The 19366-nt window shown below is 39.1% G+C and overlaps 2 protein-coding genes across 3 annotated transcripts; one reads left to right on the top strand and one right to left on the bottom strand.

Moving 5' to 3' along the window:
- Positions 1–261: 261 nt before the first annotated feature.
- On the bottom strand, positions 262–4786 carry LOC124269335 (acyl carrier protein, mitochondrial-like). Of its 2 annotated transcripts, none has more exons than XM_046704350.1 (5): positions 4590–4786; positions 3208–3321; positions 2329–2416; positions 1319–1427; positions 262–409 (listed from the first exon to the last, which is right to left on the bottom strand). In XM_046704350.1, exons 1-4 carry the CDS (start codon positions 4746–4748, stop codon positions 1336–1338), a joined length of 453 nt encoding a protein of 150 aa, XP_046560306.1. In that variant the 5' UTR covers positions 4749–4786; the 3' UTR covers positions 262–409; positions 1319–1335. The 2 variants fall into 2 exon arrangements, with proteins under 2 accessions (XP_046560306.1, XP_046560305.1); XM_046704349.1 differs by lacking the exon at positions 3208–3321 and adding an exon at positions 3065–3178 and having other exon boundaries at positions 4590–4785.
- A 1084-nt stretch (positions 4787–5870) lies between these two features.
- LOC124269337 lies at positions 5871–10232 on the top strand. The gene is made up of 4 exons (XM_046704351.1): positions 5871–6039; positions 6965–7194; positions 9039–9218; positions 9916–10232. Exons 3-4 carry the CDS (start codon positions 9076–9078, stop codon positions 10079–10081), a joined length of 309 nt encoding a protein of 102 aa, XP_046560307.1. The 5' UTR covers positions 5871–6039; positions 6965–7194; positions 9039–9075; the 3' UTR covers positions 10082–10232.
- Positions 10233–19366: the final 9134 nt, after the last annotated feature.

The following is a 19366-nucleotide window of genomic DNA, read 5'->3' as shown; positions in this document are numbered from 1 at the left end:
TTCATAAAACAGGTGCTCTGGATTGAATGAATAACATGAACAGTAACGGATCTTGTAGTCTGAACATAAAGTTGTTGTTGTTGCTTAATGTAGGTAGAAAGAATATTTGGCAGGAGTAAACAACAGACCACCTTCACATGTCTCCCTCCGCATCCAGTTCGGTACAATAACACACTGATTGAACCTCCTGAACACTGGCTAATCTGTTTATTATGAACTGTTATGGTGGCATAGTTCATCAGAAAATATAGAACGCATGAATGATTTCATACAACATGATTTATTCCAAGCAAACATGTACAAGTAATAATACACAGATCGTCACACCATTCTAGTGAAGAGAGGACATATTTGTATAGCTGTCCTCAAAGAGCTGCAAACATCTTCCTTTGGGTTAGCACTAAAACATCTGGAAACCAAATCGAACAAAAGATTATCAAATTTGTTTAACAAACCATTAACAGTTTCTTCTTAAACATGTTAAATAGTCCACAAATTGGTGTCTGACGGATAATTTAAGACTACCAAGTTAGCGAGTAATGCATGCCACAGACTGTTAACTCTGCTATTCACCGTAATTCTGAACAATATAACCTTGGTAACACATCCCTTAGCAGGCAACTGCGAACCTGAAGCTGGTAATCTGAGTTAAAATCCATACCACGTTTATGGGCAGTGAATCCAGCAATGTTCACTGTGTTTGGGTACAGCGACACGCAATAAACCAAACTTGACCATCCAATCCATGTAGTCAAAACTGACATGCACAAATTGCGAGGACCTACACTAACCCAGAATCCTGGGCCCCCTTTCACAAAACACTAAGGTGATCGTAAGTAACTAAGGGAACCTTAGTGCAATGTTAAAGAATGGGGGTTAAGGTTAACCTTAGTAAAGGTTGCTTCATGAAAGAAGTCCCTGATCTTTCCTTTTCAGGTTCTTAGAGAAATCTCTGGATCTATAAAACACTTTCTAAAAGGTAAACAAATACAGACATTGATAGCATGATCTCTGGATCTATAAAACATTTTTTTCTATTATGATTTATTGTTACTTTTCAGTATGTTCAGTAATGTATTTGTCATATCGGCCTTATGGTAAAGTCTCTGTTTGCTGAAAATCTATGTGTGTTTTCCAACAAAATCCTGGTTAAAAATAATTGGTGAACCACTGAAAACAACAACAGCTTACACTGATCATCTAGACTGCATGGTTACATTAGAAAGCAATTAACCTGGGAATTTTCAGTGAAGGTATATACCTTTCCTACTGGTGTCTGATATACAGAAAAGATGGAATCATTTCTTCAATAACTTACAATTCCTCTCATTTTCTCTAATCAAAAATATCCTCTTTGTCTGCTATATATTGTACAATGTCTCTTGGCCGCATCAGACGCTCAGAATCGGCATCAGGGATCTCGAATCCTGAAAAACATAATCATTAATTAAATTTGTTCCAATGGCATAAATTGTGTGTGTGTGTGATATCCACGACTGATCAGATACCCTCCTTTAAGTGACAGATTTCAGGGTGTTATTAGTGTATTGGTTGTGTCAATGGCCAAATAGCTGTATCACAATAAATGGAAATACATGCGAGTGAGTTTAGTTTTACGCCACACTCAGCAATATTCCAACTATATGGCAGTGGTCTGTAAATAATCGAGTCTGGACCAGACAATCCAGGGATCAACAGCAAGAACATTCTACACAATTGGGAACTGATGACATATGTCAACTCAGTCAGCGAGCCTGACCACCTGATACCGTTAGTCGCCTCTCACGACAAGCATGGGCTACTGAAGGTCAATTCTAACTTGGACCTTCACGGGTCGGAAATACATGTACTTGTATCATGATATGCATTGTGATTTGAGAGATGTGATTTACTCAAATTTCTACAAACCAAACGTGCATTACTCAGTATGAAAAGTTACAGCCACATAAGTAGACATGGACACAAGGGAGATAACAATAAGAAAGAAACATCACTTCCATGTTTGGGCTGTTTTGAACATCATTTGTGAATGAATTTCAGCTTAAATTTAAGGTTCAAAGTTTAAATAATGACAAAACCTATTCCATTTTTCTACCCAATAAATCAAACAACAAAAATGCTGCAATACATATCATATGAAAAACATATAGCAGTGTACCAGTAATACTGTACAGTCCCAATCCATAAACAAGTCAAGGGGGTTGTCTTAGGCAATAGCACTGCATTGAATGGTACCTTAATCCCCTCTCAAATGTTTTGGGGTATCATTACGACAATGGAAATCTTAAAGATATCTGAATTTTTAGCATAAATTTCAACACAACTTACCAAATTCATCTTCCATGGCCATGATTATCTCCACTTGGTCTAAACTATCCAGCCCCAAGTCATTCATGAAGTGGCTTTCCAAGGAGAGCTGAAACCAGAACATCACTGTTTAATGAAACTACCAAAGGAATCTGCTTATTGAAAACAGGCCTCCTGCATCCTGTTCCCAAATATTTGTAAAAGATGAAGAGAATGAGCATTTAATAGTGGAGTAGAACGTAACAATTACTTTATATATTCCCAACACATTTCTTTTCTGAGCATCTATTTAAAAAGATGCTGTTTTTGCCAGAAGTAAAATATATGGCAAAGTGAGTTTTGTTTCATATTTTTTTAATGCATGATTGAGTAGGTTTAACTCTGTTTCAAAACAATATTCCAGTTATATTATGGATGGCAGCATAATGTGGGCAAAACACTTTAAGCCTTGTGCATTTACCACTTTTGGGAAAAAACATCTATAAGCACAGGTATGGTGCTTACAAATCTGGAAACAGCAGGGCAAAACAGAATTTTAACTCATACTTATAGGTTCCTGGTGTGCTAAAAGGGATGCAACTCTGCACACATTGAATTCTTGGAAATAAGATAACAGGGTCATGCATGACCCATTTTGAGGAAGAAATTACCTTTATCAAAATATAAAATGACCAGTCCCTTGGTATTAGTTACTGTCACTGTTATTAACTTATAATTAAGCATTATTATGCAAAGGGAAAATAAATGATTTTTGTACCTTTTCTGGATTAATTTTGTCATACAGTTTCAAAACCAGCAATACTCTTTCTTGTATCATTTCAATAGTGAGAGGAGGCTTGGAGCTGTACAACCTGACATCTTTGACCGTGTTCTGAAATGAGAGATGAAAATGCTCAGTACCTTTTCTGCATTGATTTTGTCATAAAGCTTGAGGACATTGAGGACTCTCTGCTGGATCTCTTCCACTGAGGTGATAGTGGTGGCAGTTGAGAAGTTGGTAACATTCACGCCAACCTGTTAAGTGACAGAATGTTTAGTATTGCCTCAGCTTCTTCATAAAAGTATTAAGACTCCTACCACAACTAGCAGAAGAAACAAATGCTCATATTATATATTTCACGTTGAACAATTTTCTCTTTAACAATTAGTAAAAGAAAAGTTTAGTCAGAAATATGCCAAAAATAAAGTGAAGAAAATACATATTTTGTGGCAAAAAAAACAAACGTCTACTATCAATTACTTATAAAAAAAGTGAACTGATTGTTTGATGGCCCTTTCCGTACGAAGTAAATAAATAGTTTATTGGATACACACAGTGGATAATTCTACCTCTCACCAAATGTATTACTTGCATCAAACAAACCACAAATACCTGGTTCTATGAACAAAATTACCATGTTCATTATGTATATCCAAAATAATTTGTACCAGCCATACATATATTATTAAATGTAACGTGAGGCTCAATGATTCAAAAACAACCATCCAGTGAACCACCATGGTAAACAGATGTTCCTCGTAAATAAAGCAACATAATGGATGGTGTGTTACTAAAGAATCGGGCTAGAGTGCACATTATCGTGCACAGCCCTCGCTGCCGATTGCAGGGGCAATTTTCACGCTATAGCGCTACCTCCAGCACTGTCTTGCTATATCGCGGTAATTGCTCCGTCTCCCTTCACTTGCCAGTCCCATCCTCAGGGAGCTGACGCATCTTTAGAGTCAAACAACCCTTTATGATGCACAGGGTTAGGGTATGGCGCTCTTTACAATCCTTTGAGTTAGGGTTAGGGAACCTTTACAATCCTTAGGGTTTAGAGTTAGCACCCCTTCCGATCCTTAGGGAGCTGACACATCTTTACAGTCAAACAACCCTTTACGATCCTTAGGTTTAGGGTAAGGGTATTGGCACCCTTTACGATCCGTAGGGTTAGGGAATCGTATCTAAACTTTTGATAGAAATTTTACAAACGTTACTTCTTACTCTACCAAAGACGAAATTCGTGGTTTGTGTCCGTTGCAGGCTTGGGTCCAATTCGGACTAAATGAACGATACATAACATAGTAACCTACTATACCACCCCTTTTCATTAAACAGACATCAAAATGAACTTTTTGGGGCCATTTCCCCAATGCACTATCGATGCATAACTTGTACAAGCGCCTGAACAGAATTTAGAAATACGAGATACACGAAAACACACAAGCATCGGAGATGGATTTCATTTTTCAATGTCAACGATGTCAATCACAACCAGCGCACCGGTTACTAGTTTTCATACCTTTGTGAGTGTGACATTGGATAGAAGAGATGGGGTATGCATGCATCTTGACTGTGTACTATGAAGGAGTGCAATCGCACTGACTCTTGGCAGAGTTGTACGTAACGAGACAGCAGCAATGCTGCTTACACTCCTCACGTTTCTCAAGATGGCAGCCATGTTTGAAGATTACCCAGCATGCATCTCAACATCAGCCATCATGACTTCCGTTGTGCAGGCACGGAAATATCGAAGGCTGGTATCACACGTTTCTCGTCTTCATTGGAAACACCAGCCTTTTTATCTCAGCATCATTCGAACTGAAATTATTCAGATATGTTTCATTCATTAATAAAATGAAGAGAATGAAATATTTGTTCATCATTATTTATATGATATTTTCCTCTTGATGATTATTGACAATATTTTCAGGCAGGTGGACGCGGGTTTATTGAAAAGATGCAAAATAACAATAACAGATATATGAACATATTTAATATTAATATCCATATATACACTGTACGTAACCCTTGGATTTCAGATATGTTAGCAATGAAACACAAGTATGTTCGTGTATTAATTATGTGCATTAAAAACCCAGTTCGTCAATCTTTATTCAGTATACTTAAAAAAGGCCACAGGCCTGTAGTACATTTAAACTTTACATGAGTAATTAGAAGTCATTTACAAATTCCTTTCTATAACAGTCCTTTTTCTTAAACTCATATATGTAGATGTACATTGCCAGATTCTGTAATAATAATGTGGCAATATTTGTTAACAGTGAAATTAATTTTCTTACACTTGGATGCTTATAATAGTATGGCTTAAGAGGTATTTCTTTCGTAGAGTTGTATAAACAGGACATATTAGAAGGAAAAACCCAGTTTTAGCTAAATAGTTATTTATAATTTAAACTTAACACAGAAAGAATCATGCACCAGTACATTATATCTCTTCTGTGTGTGTGTGCGTGTGTGCGTGCGTGCGTGCGTGCGTGCGTGCGTACCTACCTGCCTGCGCGTGCGTGCAGTCCTAAGGCTTCGCGTTAATTAAACCTTTAATGGTAAGGTTTTCCACATTACGCAAACACTGCAAGATATTTTCTAAATCCATGCCAAAACCGTCCATTCGAAATAGAAATTCAACATTTGCTGAAGCGTCTTTTCTGATAACAGATGGGAAGTATATGTTGTTATCGTAAAACTACCAGAGTTACAAACATTTTTCAGATCTATTCACTGTCATCATGACTGTGAGCCTTGTATACTGCACGGTTGGCTGCTTAGTGAGACCTTGACACAGTATGTACACAGGTTGACCCGGTTTCAAAAGGAAGAAAGCGCGGGACATTTTGTCACCCGTTTTCCAGAAGTCATGGCTGACGAGGCGAAGAAAGCAAAACGTGCAACTATGAAGCTGTATCAGTGTCCAATGTACAGATCGTTCAGGTGTATGTGGCTGATACACGGTAAGTAACTATCTGTACGGGGTGAGTGTACAGACACACATGGGTATTCTGTGTAACAGTTTCGGGGGCACGTTATCATTTGGGATGAAATCGGCGGGTGGCCATGCGTGCGACTGGTCAACACGAACAGTGACGTCGCTAAATATTGAGCTTTCACACGGAGTGATTATATGCTGTCCATTCAGCTGCTGTTATCATATAGGCCTTATATAATAACTGCAGGTGAACTTCGTTGTGTCGAACTCGATTGAGTCGAACATATTTTCCACTCTCGCAGTTTGCGTTGTTTTGTTTCTTGAGCGTTGAGTCGTTTGTGTTTGTTTTGTTGTTTAACGCCGCACCCCGCAGTTAGAACAATTTGGCGGCGGTCTGTAACTATGATAATAATTAAATTCAGTGATTGACACCACGTGCATTGATGACATACATCAACCACGTCACAGACACCCGATCTCGTTCCCGTTACATCAGGCATAGGACACTGAAGATCATGACTAACCAGGGTCTTCTGTTGTGTGTTATTTTCAGTGACCAGGTTAATGATGTACGTAGAGCTTTGAGTGTGTGATTTGGCGCTCTATATGCACATTATCATTATTATCGCCATTTGGGGCGGTGGGGTAGTCTAGTGGTTAAAGCGTTCGCTCGTCACGCCGAAGACCCGGGTTCGATTCCCCACATGCATATATGGGCACTATGCGTGAAGCCCATTTTTGGTGTCCCCCGCCGTGATATTGCTGGAATATTGCTAAAAGCGGCGTAAAACTAAACTCACTCACTCAGTTATCGCCATGCATTTACTGTTATACAATAAAAAAAAAAATAATTAATTTTAGGATGGCAGACCGAGACGAACATTTGAATATGTTTTGAGTTACAGCAGATACAAACTACAAACCATGCCTATTTTGGTCATGAATTGCAGAGCTTGAGGCTGTGGACGATTTCGAAATTGTGAAGTTGGACTCCATTAAGGGGAAAGACAGCGCAGAATACGAGGAATATAAACGGTCCGTCCACCCCCCATGGGACCATCCCCGCCCTACAGGTAGAGGGTGAGGGTGTGATCATCGAGTCGGGGGCGATATGTCTGTACCTGGCAGACCGTTACGACAAATTGGCTCCTCCCATCGGACAGCGGCTTGAATACTATGAGTGAGTGGACGAAATGTATACTAAAGTACAGTCGGAAATAGAAAAATAACTGTGTTTTTTTCGCATATATATCTACAATTTCTGTAGTTAATATGTGAAAATGTGACATATCTGTTAAACTAAGATCGGCCTAACTACAGTCTCAGTGGTAGGGAGATAGGAAACGTAGAAAAAGGACTTTACTGAGGAGAGATTAGTGCAGAAATGAGCACTGCAGTTTTTTTCTAAGACGAAAGCGACTTTTGTGGAACGGATCATGTCTTTATGCACATTTGTGTGCGATGATATTGTGTTACAAAGGAAACTTTTTTAAATGCCCATTTTGAAATTAAAATTAGCTTCATTATAAACGATAGCTGACGTAAAAAAATAATAATTTTAAGACAGAAACTATTAAGGATGTAGCTACCAAGGAGTCTCGCTATCACTATAAAAAGAAACAGGTAGGAAGGGTCGTCTCAAAAGCAAAACCAGGACGGGTGTCGCAGACGGTGGTGGGAGTCGGGCTAGGGGATAGAGATATCAGCTAAGATGAGATAATCCTTTAGGGGAATTAAACTGGGGAAGTAATCGGCATGTCAACAATTTGCAAATAATAACCAGTCCTGTCGATCATCGGGTGGTCATGTCACCTATATATTTTGAACCATTTAATACGATGGCTGATCTAAGCTTTTCTATGGGTATCATACTCTTTTACATATCCCAACATACATATCATGAAACAAAGACACGTAAGATGTTAATCAATAGATGAGACATATACAACTCACATGAAAAAGCATAAAGTATCTTTGAGATGACCCCTCGTGCCTGTATGCAGCACATGCTTTTCATGCCAGGTGAGTCGACGGTCCGTCGTGATACATGGCTGACCGACCTAATTGCCTCTATTGTCTGATCTTTTGTTTTCAGCAGCTATTCGTATTTTTTCTAAGTTTTGCCCGCTTTTACGTGTAAACCTGCTTTTCTGGATATCCTATTGCGCATCCTACTGAACGCTCAATTATGCCGATGTTGGTTATTTCAACATATGCTATTTGCAATTGTGTACATTTTAGGGATACAGAGTCACAGCCTAAAAACAGTTTTTTTTCTATTTCCGACAGTACTTTAGTATATAGTACTTTACTGAAGTTAAGCATCACGGGGGGAGGGGGGTGGGGAGAGAGAGAGTTGGGATTGATTTGGTACGATGTGAGTGCCACAACGCCCACCCACCCCTAAAATGTATGTACAAAGTAAGTGGAACCCCCCAACCACCCCTGAATGTCATGTACAAAATCAATGACCCCACCTTTCCCCTTGTTTTGTAAGCATAGATTTTGAATATTTTTGTGTACAAAATTGCTGACCCCACCCTAGTACATGTATACAAAATTGATGACCCCCTACCTCCCCAGAAAAAAATGGGTGACACCCCCCGTCCTAAAATCATCATCAACCCCACTAGCCATAAATTATGAACGGTCCCTTAATTGTTTGTTGTTTAACGCCGCATGCAGCAATATTCCAGCTATATGGCGGCGGTCTGTAAATAATCGAGTCTGGACCAGACAATCCAGTGATCAACAGCAGGAACATCTATCTACACAATTGGGATACAACCTCGACTGAACGTTACTGGGAAAACAAGGTTTAACGGGTACAAGAGTCGGATGCATTGAAAAGAGGACATTCAAATCTCGTTTTGGATTAGACAGTGGTTGGAAAGAGCGCGCGAAAGTGTGTTTGGACTGGTTTGCCTGTCCTCCAGTTCTTGCGCTTTTCGCCGCACTCCTAGCCGGCATCCGAAGGCATGGTCCTAGTTTAAATTGCGTTTAACTTTTTTCTTCCTTTTCCAGTTGGGCACTGTATGCTAGCGCGACAATAGACGAGGCAATGGAGCTGTTGTATTGGCAGTGGGCCGTTAAACCAGAAAAACCCGACCCGCAGGGCATAGAAAAGATGGTGGCAAAGATGGACGCCTGCATGAAGCGGCTCACGAAGGCCCTAGAAGGAAGACCGTTTATCTGTGGCGACATGTAGGTTCAGAGAAATATAAATAAATATTATGAGTTGTGATTCTCTGTACATGTTAGGTATTTAACACTAAAATATATGGGTGCAACTGGTATACAAAATGGAAGTGCATTTATGAAAATTACTCCTGTAGGCAGGGCTGAATTTCATAAGGAGCAGACAGCAGAAGCAAATAGGGAGTTTTGGTTTTCAGCAGTTGAAATTCCTAGAAAACTAGAACTAGTTTGAGCTTTGCAGCTGTTCTCCTTCTCAGACATACCACCAAATCTGATTACACTCATGAGCGAGAAACCCGTGAAGGTTCGGGTTAGAATTGATCTTCAGCAACCCATGCATGCTTGTCATAAGAGGCGACTAACAGGATCGGGTGGTCAGGCTCGCAGACTGGGTTGACACATTTCATCGTATCCCACATGCGTAGATCAATGTTCCTAATGTTGATCCCTGGATTGTCTGGTCCAGACTCGATTATTTCCAGACCGCCGCCATATAGCTGAAATATTGCTGAGTGCCTCGTAAAACTAAACTCACTCACTCACTCACTTATGAGCGAGAAGAATGTGTGGTATGAAGGTAATTTTATGTCACTTCTTAAATGTCTGGGTGACAATGACGTCGAAAGTATCAAAATGGAATGGCCCTTCAGTACCCTGTTTAATCGATCGAGGATGATGTATAAAACTATTTAAATCTATTCAGGTTGACAGCTGCCGACTGCATCTTGGGGTACAGCGTGTGGGCAGCGTCAGACAAGATGTTCAACGAGGGATCGCTGCTGAAAGATTACCCTGAGGTGCAAAACTATGTTAGTCGACTCGAGGGCAGGCCCGCCTTCAAGAAGGCCGTCAGTGCTCAGTTTCAGTAGGTTGTCATGCTATAACATGTCAAGACAAATCTGTCTAGGAATTCGAAACTGGCAAACGTGTGGTCGAGAGCACGAGCAACATCCACTGTCTGATGCCAGGCGTGCAGCCCATACTGTCTCTACAGTGTTTAAGACAAGTCTTCTGGGGCCTGGCTGGCTATTCTCAAAACTTCTTAAGCCCTACGAACTTCTTAAGCCCATTCTTAACACATTGGCTACGATCAAAGTTAAGAATTCTTAGGGCTACGAACGTTTCGAGAATAAGGGCCCAGGTTTGGATGGTAGATCTTGTTTGAATATATGCAAAGCCTTGGAAGTAGAAGAGTTCAGAGCACCAAACATTGAATGGGAGTCTTGAATTGGATCAGTCGTGGTTCCTGACATGGTTTAGACACGCGATCTTGCCTTTTATTTGATGATAGTTCCATTTAGCAACATTGACTTAGTTTAACGAGAAAATGGTATCCCATCTAAAGATATAGCGGAAGCTTGTTAACCCTGATAGTCTACATTCCGGACAATGTGTCTACGAACGAAACTCTCGGGCAAAAGGATGGTGGTTAAAATGAAACAATCAAGAAATGGTCATATATTTGATACGAATATCATAGTTGAGTTTGAACCGAACGTTTGCAGTGTTTCGGGAACTGTTTTCAGCCAAGACCATTCAACAACCCTGAAGTTTTCAAGTGTACATTTCCCTCTGCCCGGCAGTTTATATACATAGCTAACAATACACTACTACTTACTATTCGTTTATCCGGACATTAACCGGATGTAACTACAGAAACGATGAGTCCAGTTTTTGTGCTGAAAATCTGTTAATTTCTTTACTTGTTATACGTTCTGAAGTTTATCAAATAAAATATAAACACTTTCAAATAGTTTGTCACATATAGAATTGTGTTATTTTTAGTTGGTTGATTGGTTCTTTTGTTGTTAAACGCCGCATGCACGCAACAATATTCCAGCTATATGGCGGCGTTTTGAAAATAGTCGAGCCTGGACCAGACGACCCAGTGATCAACAGCATGAGCATTGATCTATACGCAATGGGGATACGATGACATGTGTCAAGTGAGCGTGACTACCCGATCCCCGACAAGGATGAGTTGCTGAAGATCAGTTCTAACCCGGATCTTCACGGGTTTATTTTTTAGATAAAGAGTAATATAAGGATCATGATCTAAATATACGGATAAGGTCGCTTTCAGGAACAACGTTGAAGCACCATACATATCTCTGTTCGTTAACTAGTGACAAACGTGCCCAATATGCAGTGGGGTTTCAAATGTCTCGTCCTTGTCCTCGTTATAGCTTCATAACATTTGATCAGAGGTTTGCACAATACATTTTCTAATCCAAATACATAAATCATATTTAAGATACGAGAACACATTCAGCTCATAATCTCTATGTGCCATTACGTGAGTGAAAACATTGTTCGCCTTCGTTTGGCTCGTACAAAGGAATACATATTGAGCGACTCTGATGGGATTTTAACAGCTAATTCAACTGATACGGAAGTAAAGAGGTCTGACGACGCTCTGTGTGGGACTCATGTACAAAATGACGCAGATCTAAAGCGTTTCGATATTTACCACTTTCATTAAACTCATGTACACGTTTTAACAGTAGATCCTGTTCATGACAAGGGAATCAGCTTAACAGTGAGTTCCGGCGCCATAGCCCCCGAGCCCCCAAGACGCCCTCACCGTAAGGTGTGTTTGGCAGTCGAACTGCTTGAGACTACACATTTTGTATACCCTTTGATTTATATCCATCCTTTCATGTCCCGTTTCGATTTACGTTTAAGTGAACCAACTCAAAACTGGTTCGTGTACCCCCAAAGTTATGCACACTATTTTGTTTTTGTAAGGTTAAGGTTTTTTCAAAGTACCTGTCGACTTAACCAGTCAAGCCCTTAGAAATGTCATGAATAACTCACTTTGAACGGTTAAAGAATTTTTCTTAAATAAATTGAATATACAGTACAACCAGAAATTATTGAGAGTTTAAAGATTGTAATTTTAAAAAGAATTTCACTCATTACTCACGTATTAAATGTAAATATTAGCAGAACATAACTCCAGATTCAAAGACAGGTGAACAGTTAGTATTTTGTCAAGTCACCATGGGCAGCAATGCAGGCTTCAATGCGGCGGGGCATACTACTGATCAAAGAAGTTAGAAAGTCGTGGTCCATGCTGTCCCAATATCGGACCACCTCTTCTTTCATTTCAGCAATATTTGTCAGATTTTTCTTATTGACACTTTCCTTCATAAGTCCCCAAACATTTTCTATTGGATTTAGGTCAGGGCTGTAGCTTGGCCAATCTAATAATGTCATATTTTGGGTCCCAAACCAGGCCTGTGAATGCTTTGAACGATGTTTTGGGTCGTTGTCCTGCTGGAAAATCCAAAAATTTCCATAGAACACGAGAGCAGATGGAAGTAAATGTCCCTCGAGAATATCTGTGTACCGCTCACTGTTCATATTCCCTTCAAATACACAGAGGGGCGTTGCCCCTACCACAGATATGCCACCCCACACGTTAAATTTCGGACTGTACTTTGGGCGCTGATACAAAGGTTTTTCAGTTTGTTTGGTCCAGAATTTCAGTGTATTAGGAAACAGCCACACAGAACTTTCATCTGAGAAAATCACATTGTCCCAGTTAAAATTTCTATGCTGTAAGCACCAGTTCAACCTTCGCTCCTTTTGCTCAGGTTTCATGATCGGTGATGGAATTCCTCGACTTTTCTGCCAACCCATTGCATGCAGCTCAGTTCTAATTGTCTCCTTACAGACAGCCACAGTTCCTCTATCAATCATATCCAGCCTTAGGTTTTCTAAACTCCTTCGTTTGATTTTAGAAACAAGAATACCAAGGCGCCTCCTGTCACCGACAGTCAATTTTCTGGGCCTACCTGCGCCTCCCTGGTGCTCAACGCCATATCCATTTGCAATATTTTTCAAAACACGATAAACAGTGGACAAAGGGATGCCTGTTCTACTTGAAATCACTTTAGCTGATCTGATGTCCTTGTTATAATACTCTAAAATCAACTTCCTCTTCTCTAAATCATCCATACTGATGATCACTGAAAATGTCGTCTGCTAGCAAGTAAACAAAGGAGGATAACTCTTCACAAACTATTGAAAAAGGAGTAACGGAGTTGTCTCTTGAATGAAACCAAGCACTTGATAGCTGGTCAAGGTTGTTTATACTAGAAATCCAATTAAACATATTCCTAAAATTCTCAATAATTTCTGGTCATATTATAGTACCATACCCCTCACTTAAACACCTGACACGACATATAATACAGGAAGATATGGAATCCAGCAAACTGTTTCTAAATGATAAAAGAATGTATTCTCTCCTGGGGAATGTCTACTTATAGCAATATTACACTAAGTCGGCGCTTTACCTTGGATTCTCTGGTTAACTTCTGGTGCTGCAGACAGGACAGGCTTTCTAGTATGGCCCCGTCTTCAAGACTGTTCCAGGAACGACTGAAACTGTTTTTAACATGTGGCAGAGCAAGGGGATACCTTTCTCTTGTGTTGTGTCTTCATGGTCGTTTTTGGAGTTGAGTCGTTTTCTTCAAATATATGATCAATGCACCTTGACTTGAACTGGGACGTTGGTGATCAGTGGGGCAGTTATTTTTTGTGAACAATACAATTGAAGTTTGAAATGATTCAATGTTCAAGTAGGTAGCTATGTTGTGAAAAAGCCTAAGTGAGACTATGGTTTATGTCAATTCCAGCAATACCAACATGCAATATTCCAGCAATACCAAGACACGGATAAGGCTTCTCACTATGTATGCATGTGGGAATCAAACAAAGGACTTCATTGTGAATAAAGCCCCTTCAACAAACCAAATGGATCCATCAGATCTTTTACCTTACTGTTTTGGGTTGTGTATATTAGCTCCAGATAAATCAGCTGAAATTGTATCTAAATATTCACATTAAAGTTTGTTTGTTGTTTCATGCCACCTTCAGCAATGTTCTGTCTATATGATCACTGAAGATTGTCTGGATGAGACAAACCAGTGATTGATATAAACATTGATCTGCACAATTAACATAGCAGGACATGGAACAACAATGTGAGTCTATCCATCCCAACCCAACAGTCCCCTCTAAGGACAAGCATGGATTGCTGAAGATGAAAAGAAGAGTAACAAAGGATTTTGATTTGATGTTTGTAATATCATTCCATTCAGCATAACACATACACATACACATTTTTACATACAAAACTCTCGCAACAATCAATATGTATAATTCTGAAAATCAGTAGCAAGTATCAATGATAAATATACGACTTGAACTTGCACACTGTGCAATAGTATAGTAATCAGCAGTCAAAGTCAGCACTTCAGGGGTAGAAGACTTCTCAGATCTGAATATACATCCAGTACAAATCAACAATTACATCTTATTGGAACCATGATCAAACTTAACACTAGGACTGATATAACTTAACACACACAACTCAAATTGACTTGAGCTACATTGGCAACCTTCAGGCCAGTCGACAGGGCAGATGTCATAAGGTACTTATAAGCACCATCAAGTGATAATTATCCCTTAAACTTACTAATTAAATGAACTGATGACTGCAGAATCAGATAGTGTCTTTATGAGTTGAATTTGCGAAGAAACTGATAATACATATTTCAGGACAAGTTGAGTGAACTGATTTACACCAGTAAGCAATGTTACAACCTTATCTCAACCTGCATGCAGAATGCTAAGCATTAAAGTCACATTGGCAACATCCTAGCCTTTAGTTTCCAAGAGTCCACCAGTCATCATGGAAGGACACAGCAGATTGCAAACATCAAATACCCATTTTACTTGACTTCTTATACAAGCATTATCAACAAAGATTATTTGTTATTGGCATTCCCATAGGGAACACAGTGACAGCCTCTTTGGAAGCCTTATATTATCAAAATGGGAGACTGACTGACTGAGTTTAGTTTTACGCCGCTTTTAGCAATATTCCAGCAATATCACGGCGGGGGACACCAGAAATGGGCTTAACACATTGTGCCCATGTGGGGAATCGAACCCGGGTCTTCGGCGTGACGAGCCAACGCTTTAACCACTAGGCTACCCCACCGCCCCTCAAAATGGGAGAGAACTTGACAGAAGATTACCTAACTTATAAGGAATCAATATTTCTGTTAGAACCAAAGGAGAAGTGCTCTATGAAGTTAATGCAAATAGAGTGACTATTTCAGATATCATTTAACTTCAGGACCAAATATCAGCTGGTACAGTGAACGTTATTAAAACAATATGAAGTTGGTCAGGCTGCTTTACAACAATAATAGTGAGTTGGATTTAAGGTTATAGTATTTAAGACCATTTTAGGTATACCACGGCATGATACAGTAATATCATGGTTATAAACCTCTGCCCCTTAATGATGGATGCTGACAGATGTGGATGACTATTAATAAAATAAAATCTTGGATTTTAACAACATAATAACTAATCATTGTGGCAGCTAGACCATAAGGCTGATTGCTTGATTGTTGTTTGAAGGCTGTACTCAGCAATATTCCAGCTATATGGCTGTGGTCTTTAATTGAGTCTGGACAAACAATCCAGCGATCAACAGCATAACACCAGTCAACAAAGTCAGCGAGTCTGACCACCAGATCCTGTGGGTCGCTTCTTATGACAAGCATGGGTTACTGAAGACCAATTCTAACCCGGTGGCGAGGCCAAAAAAAACAACCCAAAAAACAAAACATGTGTCAGCTGCAAACAGAGTTATCTGCCCTGCCAACTGAACCAGCATTCTATCATTATACATAACAAAGTGAGCCTGATGGGTCCGGGCAGTAGCACCAACAAACAAGATACAGTAAACATGGACTGTGACATCCTGTAAAGGACAAATTGGCTCCATGTCAACACTCACAAGCAGAAATATACAAAGTCTCACAGATAGCACTTAAATGTGTCATATATTCACTATCCATCTCAGATACACAGCTTAGTAGAATATCTCACTGCCAATATTGAGATCATTCATTTAACTGGTCTACACAGGCTAATAATTTCACTCAGAAACTCACACTTTGTCACAAGAATACAATGTCAAATAGATTCAGATAATGCCAACAGTTTTCAAGATAATGTTGAGAGATAGGAAACACGATTGCCCTATAAAATCCTTCAAAGAAGTGTGACAGATGATCTAGTCCAAGATGTTATACACAAATCTCCTCTAAAATACTGACGTATTCAAAATGATCTTGAAGACTACAAATGTGTAGAGGAACATGAATACCCTGAAAAAGACCTGTGGACAACACATTAACTGGACATTATTTTGTGTTTTACATCTTGTACATCAGCTTCAGACAGAGAAGTCATTTAAAAAAAATTACACAACAGATCTACCTATGGTTGAATGAGTTTTGTTTTACGCCGCTTTTAGCAATATTCCAGCAATATCACGGCAGGGGGACATCAGAAATGGGCTTCCCACATAGTACCCATGTGGGGAATTAAACCCGGGTCTTCGGCATGACAAGAGAACGCATTAACCACCAGGCAACCCCACCGCCCTCCTTTGGTTGAGAATCCATCCAATAAGTAAGCACCTGTAAAAACAGTTCACAAAGTGATCGTCCATTGTACTATATTCAAACTGCAATGTGTTCAGTTTCAGGTTTACATGAATAAAGCATTTAGATCTAAATTGGTGGTCCTCCTCCCTTTCTTCAAATATTCCTTCAATACTGAGAGAACTATTATAAAGGGCACCAAACCAGAGCAGATATATACTGACATACATAAGAAAGTACACACCTGGTATTTTGTGACTATTTCCCCCCACAAAACCCCCCAAATATTTTGCTAGCAATGTTGTAATTGGGTACAGTATCTGTGGTGTTTTGGAAACATTTGCAGAATTTTTGTGACAAGGCAGAGTCAAAACACTTTTTAAAAATTAATGTTGTTTTCAAGAAAATATTTTACCAAAGAATCAGGTGTGTACTTTCTTTTGAACGTCAGTTTAGATTCATGCAGGAACATGGGTGAATATCAAAACATTGTGTTAAATTTTTATCTGGCTAGTAGATGAGAAACACAGAAAAGCACAGACGGCCATTTCCTGAGTCAATTCTCAGAATTTACAAGCAATACAGACAAATGCTAGGGAATGTTTGAGCTGTACATCTTTGACAATCACTTAAGTATAAACCAAACCATCATAGCTTGTGATGCTAATTGCTCACTTTGTGTTACAAATAGGCTTTTTACTATTAATGATAAGATTGGAGAGTTCTGAGCCACAACATCACATTTGTGAGAAACCACAAACCATAGGTAAAACAGTCTGTGGGGAATATAAAAGTTTTAAGAGTGCCATTTCAGTGAGGCCTGTGAAGACAAGACGTAGTTCCAATCACCAGCTGACCAACTGAGATGCCAACCCTGCCCTTTGTTTCAAATGGCAGGCACTGTTTGAGCAAGATGCACTGCCACTTGGAACGGTATTTCAGTTGTGTCATGTCAACGTGATGTGAGAGAAAAGCAGCAGGCAACACAGGCTATGGACAATTACAATTTGGTTAAACCCATGAGCGACGTCATGGTGCTCACAAACGAAGGATGATATCAACAGCAACACTGGGATTAGTTCTGTCTGTTAAATGCTAGAGCATCAACTGACAGTTCTGTACCAGGATTAAGGACTCACAGTTACAGTAATCCACATTAAGCTGTTATTTTATTAGTTTTTACAGAAATCGCATAATGCAGCAATCCTTTACAAAATTGTAAGAGTGTTTCATATTAATATTTGTTCATCAGAAATTAACTGTTGTATATTTAACTATTTGTTGTGAGCTTATGTTTTTAATTGGCAACACCTAGAAAGAGCGGCTTTGAGTAAGGCTGTTCTGAATAGAATTTTAATTATGTCAGGTTGCTGTATGACGAAAACCAAAGTGATGTAGGTCTCTGACCTTCACAACTCTACAGAAAATTTAATTATTTTCACCTTACTTTCAGAGGAATTTGTCCCTAAAGCAAACAAGAAACTTCTACTCCATGTCTGAGAAAAATATACTAGTGGCGCCTTGAAAATTGTTTAACACAACATCATCTTAACATTTACAGTTCACAGAAAAATTAGTTTTGCTGCCAGGTACACTGAGAAATGTACAGTGGCATTGTGTAATCAAAGAAATACCAAGTTCCTCAAGACTGGCACACCCTCACCAGCAGCATTTGAACTGAAGTTTACACCACATTGTCAACTTATCCACAGACATCTGACACAACGTCAGCTAATTATCACTGAAACTGAACACCACTGTACACTGTACATACTGTTAAGAATTACAAACCTGCCTTATGGCTGACATCTCTACCAACACAACAGCAAGAAAATAATTCCTAGAAACTTTAGAGCATTTTCAAATTATACAAAAGTAGCTGAATAAAACAAAATATTAAACATTCAAATTGATCTATGCATTCTGAATATAATACACAAGTTCAGTGAATAATAATGTTCTTTTCAGGAATTCCACATTGCCAAGACATGCTGTTTATTAAGGACATAAGACAAGTTATAGTTCAGGTTCAGTTGAAACACTAAAATAGGATCCAAATGAACATGCCATGTATGTTAGGATGATACGATTATTTCTCAAATTTTCATCCATCTCATTTTCTTAGTTTTTCTCCTGACATCTCCTGAAAGATTAGCCCACTTCATGCATTTTTGTCAAAGTGTACTAAAAAGAACAAAAACTATGGCTTCTTATCAGTGCTAATATTTCACAATGTTCGGAAGACTGTCTAACATGTTCATAGCAATTCTAATGAGAAAAAAGAAAGTTTATACCAAAATGGCTGTATTGACCATGTTTCCCATGTTTTTGAAGCAACAATTATTCAACAAATACTACATTTTTTACCTGGCAGAAAATATTCATTTTCAGTAAAGAGCCTATCCAGGAAGCATTCTATGTAAGCTTGAGACAATGTACTTTAGTAAACATACTTTGCAAAACATACTTACAATATATCACAGATTTCTAAGAGATAGGAAGAATACAGTAAAAATGTACAAAAAGGCAATGAGTACAAGTTGTATTACTTAAACTTGCAATTCGCTGTCATGTTTGGTGTTAAACCATTTCCTACACTTATCTAAGGTACACACCGTCTAGTATCCGCTCCTGCAGCACCCATATTTCCTTATGGTCTGGCTCCGACATATGTAA

The sequence above is a fragment of the Haliotis rubra genome, unplaced genomic scaffold (genome assembly GCF_003918875.1).
Source record: "Haliotis rubra isolate DU_JTF1 unplaced genomic scaffold, ASM391887v1 Scf144, whole genome shotgun sequence".
In the NCBI taxonomy this organism is placed as follows: domain Eukaryota; kingdom Metazoa; phylum Mollusca; class Gastropoda; order Lepetellida; family Haliotidae; genus Haliotis; species Haliotis rubra.
This window is presented reverse-complemented; position numbering and strand designations above follow the sequence as displayed.